This window comes from Populus euphratica, unplaced genomic scaffold (genome assembly GCF_000495115.2).
Source record: "Populus euphratica unplaced genomic scaffold, PopEup_1.0 scaffold45.1, whole genome shotgun sequence".
NCBI classification, from domain to species: Eukaryota; Viridiplantae; Streptophyta; class Magnoliopsida; order Malpighiales; family Salicaceae; genus Populus; species Populus euphratica.
Genome location: NW_011499886.1, coordinates 16,613 through 23,151, shown reverse-complemented (window position 1 = coordinate 23,151; position 6,539 = coordinate 16,613). Strand labels below are relative to the sequence as shown.

Sequence of the window (6,539 nt, the reverse complement as noted above, 5' to 3'; positions counted from 1 at the left end):
TTTGATAAAAAAAAATTATAATTTATAGTTTATAATTAGTCAAACCATGATAAAAAACTTTTATTACAAGTTTTGAAACTCGGTGAATGTAACCTAACTTATATGCTGTATATTTTTTTTTATCATTGTATTTGATAGTTTTTTTATCTTTGTACTTGACAATTCATGATTTTAACATTTATTTTTATTTTTATTAAAAATATTTTAGCTCCAAAATCCTTATTAGTGAGCTCCTTATAAAATTTCTTTAATGTAACAAATAACGATGTATCTCTTTATTGGAGTGAAGGAAGGTAATTAAAATTTAATGGTGATACGAAGATAAAAAACAATAATTAATATTAAGAGTTTAATAGCATCAACTGTCTATCATGATATATTCAATTTGTTTGGGTTTAAAATATTTGAATGGATTGAGTTTATAATTTGAAAAATATCAAAAATTAAGTTAGATATAATTACATACCCAAACCCGAACCCGAACTAACTATATCCATAAAAAATCCTAGTTTGGCTGGTGTTTTTTAGCACACATAGATCAATAAAATTATATATTTTAATTTTTCTTATTATAAGTTTGCTTGATTTTGAGAATTTTAAAGTGTAATTAACCCCATAAATTTTACAGGATTTTAAAATTTTAACAAAACCCATAAGTCTGGAAGGATTTTAGCTTGTAAAAACCTCGTTCATCATTCTCTTCTTGGCTGTATCTTGTGGTCAAAATTTTAGACCTGTATTTTGTAGCCATAAAAATTCTACCGCCCTTGAGGTATGAAATGGAACCATCCATTTGGCGGCCCAACAACTGGAGTACAGTGCTGTAGGCCTTGGACCACATGTTTGGACAGGCTATTCAAGGCCTTTTCGAAGAACCAAAAAAAAAAAGAAAATGTATTTAAAATAAAAATGGAGATGCGGGGTATCGATCCCCGTACCTCTCGCATGCTAAGCGAGCGCTCTACCATCTGAGCTACATCCCCAAAGCTCTTCGTATCTCGCCACAGGAATATTAATAAATATATATTTTTTAATAATAAATTCATTCAAGTACACGTCATCCTTGGAGTGTTTATTTTAATTTGATTGTTCTGTCCATTTACACAAAAATCCCTCTTCATAGAAATTTTTTTTCCCTCATCTTTGATTGTTTTGATTAAAACAAAAATATAGCATATCTAATATGCTCTGTTACAAGATCAATCAAGAACATCTATTTCGAAAATGCCATTGTCAAGAGCACAACTAATTAATCAAGATGGTATTTTTAGGAGAGTACTTGATTGATTTTTCTAAAACACAAAATTTAAATTGAAAATATTAAAATGGAGAAACCGAAGTGGGATATTTTATAATGAAGGAATTATTTTCAATCAATTAGGTCTCCATATCTTGTTATAGCAAATTATACTTTTATGGGAAAATTACTAGAGTCTTCTAAATTCTATTAACAGGCTTGATTTAGAGAAAAAAGTTTAATTGCATGGGGTCGGCCTTGAAAAAAGAGCCCAACTACATTTTAAATAAGATATATATTTTTAATATCGGCCTTGAAAAAAGAGCCCAACTACATTATAAATAAGATATATATTTTTAATATTTTTAAATGTATAAAAAATCTTTCAATGTATATTTTAAATTGAAAGACGGTAGGATGTGATTTTAAATGAATTTAAATGTATATAATTTGATCTCCAAAATTGTAAAAGTAGTATAGGTTCAAGAAATAAGCTATACTTCTTTTAAACACTATAAAAATCCCAAATTTACAATAATACCTTAAAATTCACCTAACCCTCGCATAGCAGCGCGGTTAAATCATCTGGTTTTAACTATTCTGGTAAAGTTTTCGGAAGGCAAAACAAATGTGATGGATGGACGATTTGAGGGAGAAGCCTCGGTTTCCTGCTTCAAAACTCGAGAATTGTTTGTTGTTGCGCTGCGCTGTTACAAAGTGATGGATATTCAAAAACATATTGGACATATCGTAACAGTTATACGAGTGGATGATGTTCAGTGCTGGCACCGGAGCCCGTTCTTGATCTTGTTAGATACTGTATGAAGTTACATGGAGCTCTGCCATAATACCAGAATGGAGTCATATTATTTGGGACAACATTACATAAGTATCGTGTGGCTTATGCCTATAAAGAGGGTGTGGAGATACAATAGTTGTTGTTTTTAAAAGTATTTTTTATTTCTTAACTCAAATTAACTCAAATGAGGGTATGAAGGAGAGATGGCAACGGGAATCAATATCTATGATTAACCTAAAGAAATCAGATTGGATAGATTTTGTTGATGAAAAAAGGCTATCTTTGGGTATAGATTATCCCAAATCATCGTATCCAACGTGGAGAATCATTTCCCTTGATAGCCTTTTTTTTGAAGATAACACTTCTGTTTCAAGAAGATATCGTAAGACCAATCCTTTCCAATCCTTTCAAAGATACTGTCAGGCATTCATTACTCAATGGATAGCGGAAAATTGAGAGAGAAATAAACAGAGAGAGTTGAATCGTTTCCTGTGTTCTGTATGAGTCACGATCTGGCGCAGAAAATTTATACAGGCCCACGGCATTATCTCCAACAGTCTAGGCCACCCACCTGCCCTTGAGGTTTTCAGGCAAGTTAAAAATAAGCACACAATCCAAAACTTGTCAGCCTGAGATGATAATTAGCCCCACGGGACCCGTTTGATTCCCACAAAGAATGAATCGTCCTCGTATATATTGATTGATGTAACAACATGATTATGAACCTTATGGAAGGTTCAAAAAATGAGCACTCCACATGTATGGCACTGGAGAGAGGACAGATAGCTGGGGACCATTGAAATTTTCTTGCCTCTTTTCTTGGCACTCCATGAGTGCTTCAATCAATTCGAATATCGATATCAAGTAATCAATTATTAGAGGTATTCAAGAAAAAACCGGGGATGGAAGTTTATGTATTTACTAATGATTTCAAAATTACCATGATTATAAATTAAACAAATCGTGAATTCATACTCGTTAGTAGTTTTAGTTTGAAGAAGGGGGGTTCAGAAGGGAAGAAAAATATAGTTTAATGGTATAGAATGAAATAACTACACGACTTGTCTGTGATAAACCAGTTTATGGACAATTTCCATGCATATTTTCCCTTTCCAATAGAAAGAGGTGCTTGGTCATCAAAGAACCAGAGCAAACGGGCTCCATGAAATAAACAATAAACTCCATACATAACATTAATATCACACAGCTATTACATTTATATATATGGAAAAAGCATCTCTTAACCACAGGATTAGTGAAAGAGAAAGGAAAAACGGTTGGCTGTTTTAGTTCCTAGACCAATCTTCTTCCACTGTTATCTTCTACTAGTTCACTTGTATTCCAAAATCATGTTGTTCTCAGGAGCTAACCCAACACAAGCTCTCAGTATGTTCTCAAGCATTGCACGTTGCTTTGACAGTGCATTCACCACTGGTGTGCCCGGTGGAACCTGTTTTTTTCCCCATTAGACAGTTAATACTAGTCACAAGCTCTCAGTGATGAAGACAACAAGTCTGATGATATTAAGATAATCTGACAAAGCCAAAATGAGTATTTAGGATCGTGTCAAAGAGTAGAACTTACAAGAGGAGCCTTTGTGAGGTAACTGAGAATAGTAGCAACTGGGTGGAAAGAGTGAAACTTGCCCTGCATATAGAATCGGTACAAGGTCAATCCACAAAGAAGTAAATTAGTTTGCCTAACAAAATCAAACAGGATCAAAAGTTCAGTGCAAGAAAACACACCTCTGCTTCGCCTTTGAGCTGGATCCTTGTGCTAAGTTCTGCAAGAAGAACCAAGTCGAGGATGATTGGTGCAGCCAAGAGGGAGTCTTCACAGGTGTTGTGCAGCACTATAGTGTTTTTCCCACCCATGAATATCTCCGAGGTGTACTCATCCATAGCTCTCTTGCTATCTCCAACATATGGCACATACTATACAAGTAAAATACAAAACAGAAATTAAAAAAGAACAAAATGAAAAAAAGATAAAGTACTTCAAGAGTAAGAATTGGAAAAAGAGTTGAGTGTGTAACAAAAGTGGGATCAATTACCTTGATTACTACAACATGGTCAGGATGTTCACCAGGCTCATAGAGGATGCCATTGCTAGAGACCATGTCATCAACAACATTGCTCTTGGAGATTTCTTTGGAGCGGAAGGTTTGAGGTGCTGAGAGGTTCATGCCATCATTGTTTCCCAGATGGTTGTAACTCACTATTGATGTTGGCTGAATCATCACAATCACAAACACCCCGTCAATGTCACCACAATCATTGGAAACACAATTAGGACAAAAAGTCTATGATTCCGCTTTCTTAATGTAATACCTTAATACCGGCCCCAACAAGGAAATCAACCAGAACAGATTTCATCTTGGTCTGACCACTCTTAAAGTCATCTCCGCCAATCAAACTGTTCCTCTTAATAGCCAAATCAACAAGTCCTGTAGTTATCAAAAACCAAAAAAAAAATTGTACTTTGACACTTCTTAATAACCAGCAATATTTGACCTTTGAAACAAATAGTGGGATTTTAAGGTTAAAAACCTGGAACAAAAGTGTTCTGTGGGCTTCCATTTATGAAAGGAATATTTTCATAAATGCAAGCCAGAGCATACAAGGTTGATGGGGATATCTCTGATTCATCCTTCTCCACAGCAGCCAGGAGGTTCTCCATGGTGTCATTTAGCCCCACAACAATATTACTGTACCTCTCTGTGTTGGCAGTCCACAACACAACCACCTTGTCCACCTTGTTTTTCTCCTTGAACTCCCTAGTTAATTATGAAAAGACACGACCACATTGATTACTTTTCCATCTAAGGAACAAAAAAGCCTTTTTCCAGTTACAGAACCGGAAAAGTTAACTGTAATTCAAATTAAAATTAAAATGCTACCTAATGTCTTTGATAATTTGCTGGACTTGTTCTTTCTTAGTGCCTTTGATAACATTGTTAGCACGTGAGTCTTGATTGGCAGCAATGAAATCAGGGTCGTAAATTCCAGGGAGTGGTACCATGGATTCCATGTAGGGCCTCAATTGCTTTTGCAAGTCAAAGTCGAAAACCTTGGCCCTCGCCATGGCATCTGCTAAGTTCATGTCACTTATGTCCCATCCCCCAAATACAATATCATCTGGGTTCACCTGTATTGTTTTTTAACATTTCAACATCAGAATTTTTTTAGAAAAGTTAGGGTTGATTGACATCATAGTTGATGAATTAACTCAAAATATAATACAAAAATGGGAAGTAATTAAAGGCAGTACGTAATGTTAGACACATGTATACCATGGGGAGGAGGCTCTTGAATGGAGCATAAATCTCCTCTCCATTGAAGGACCCAACCCTGATACTTGATGCCTGGGTAAGTGAGCCAAAGTAATTGGCTTGTTGCACCTTGTCCTTGGTTGCCCAGGAGATTCCTCTGGAAAATATTCAACACCTCACGTCATAAAATTAATTAAAAATTCCAATAGCAAAGAAACCATCTAAACATCAATCACATAATTTTACCAACTAAAAGGAACCAATTTTACATCCCTGATTTAAAGCAAAACACAAATAAAATACTATAAAAGAAAGAAAGAAGGGAAACTCACTCTCTGTTGGCAATAACACCACCAGTGAGAGTTGAACCATTGTTTCCGCCCCACCCCACAAGCATAACACTGTCAGAAAAAGAAAAATTAAAACATCACCTCAAGATTTTAAGATTAACCCACAAGGGATGAGCCTCCAATTAAAGAAGATGAACACAAAAAGAAAGAAGAAAGGAATGGAATATGGTTACAAACCCTAGTTTAGGGACATGAATATCAGTCTTGAATTCATATTGGACAGTTTTGGGCTTGACAGTCCACTGATAAGAACCGTTTTTGTTCTCATGAACAAGTTCGGTGGTTTCGTAGTTGTACACGGAGTGAATCTCATCTTCAGTGTACTTAACGTTAGGACTCTCAACCTTAAACTTCTCAATAAACATTTTTGCTTTCTTTGCTTGCTAGCTAAATAAAACAATGTATAGTAAAAAATGGAACCCACGACCGAGACTGCAAAAGCTACTCTCTTTTCTCAGCTTCCCACCCTTTCTTCCTTCCTTGCGTGCTCCGTCGAAGGCCACCCGAAGCTGTGTATAAATACATGAAATGAGAGACACGTGTCTCCATGTTTATGGATGTGGGCATAGACGGACCCCACCTTACCTTCGTTTTCATTTGCCCCATGGTCTCAACTCTCGAGTGAAGCTAGGCCATGCAAAAATGTGAGAACTGAGAAGGGAGACAGGGGGATTAGACCGCTCGTATGAGAGTGGCAAGTGCCGGGAGAGAGAGACAAGTGGCTGCTCTTTCAACGTGGCATATTCCCATGAGTGCCAGAGTTTCTTTTTTACTATGTAGTGGGTCCCGAAATAAATAAATAAATGAATGAAGGAAGGAAGGTCCTCGAAGGCAGATGTAGTGAGAAGGTGACTCGTGAAATTCTTGAGGTGAAAGCCTGGA

The 6,539-nt window shown here is 36.0% G+C and overlaps 1 protein-coding gene and 1 non-coding gene across 2 annotated transcripts; both read right to left on the bottom strand.

Annotated features, from left to right (window-relative positions):
• Positions 1–910: 910 nt before the first annotated feature.
• TRNAA-AGC (transfer RNA alanine (anticodon AGC)) lies at positions 911–983 on the bottom strand. The gene has a single exon. It is a non-coding gene; the product is annotated as a tRNA-Ala (tRNA).
• Positions 984–3,046: 2,063 nt separating this feature from the next.
• On the bottom strand, positions 3,047–6,146 carry LOC105130253 (inositol-3-phosphate synthase). The gene is made up of 10 exons (XM_011032657.1): positions 5,835–6,146; positions 5,640–5,708; positions 5,329–5,464; positions 4,936–5,183; positions 4,586–4,812; positions 4,367–4,482; positions 4,090–4,266; positions 3,782–3,970; positions 3,621–3,683; positions 3,047–3,486 (listed from the first exon to the last, which is right to left on the bottom strand). Exons 1-10 carry the CDS (start codon positions 6,020–6,022, stop codon positions 3,367–3,369), a joined length of 1,533 nt encoding a protein of 510 aa, XP_011030959.1. The 5' UTR covers positions 6,023–6,146; the 3' UTR covers positions 3,047–3,366.
• Positions 6,147–6,539: the final 393 nt, after the last annotated feature.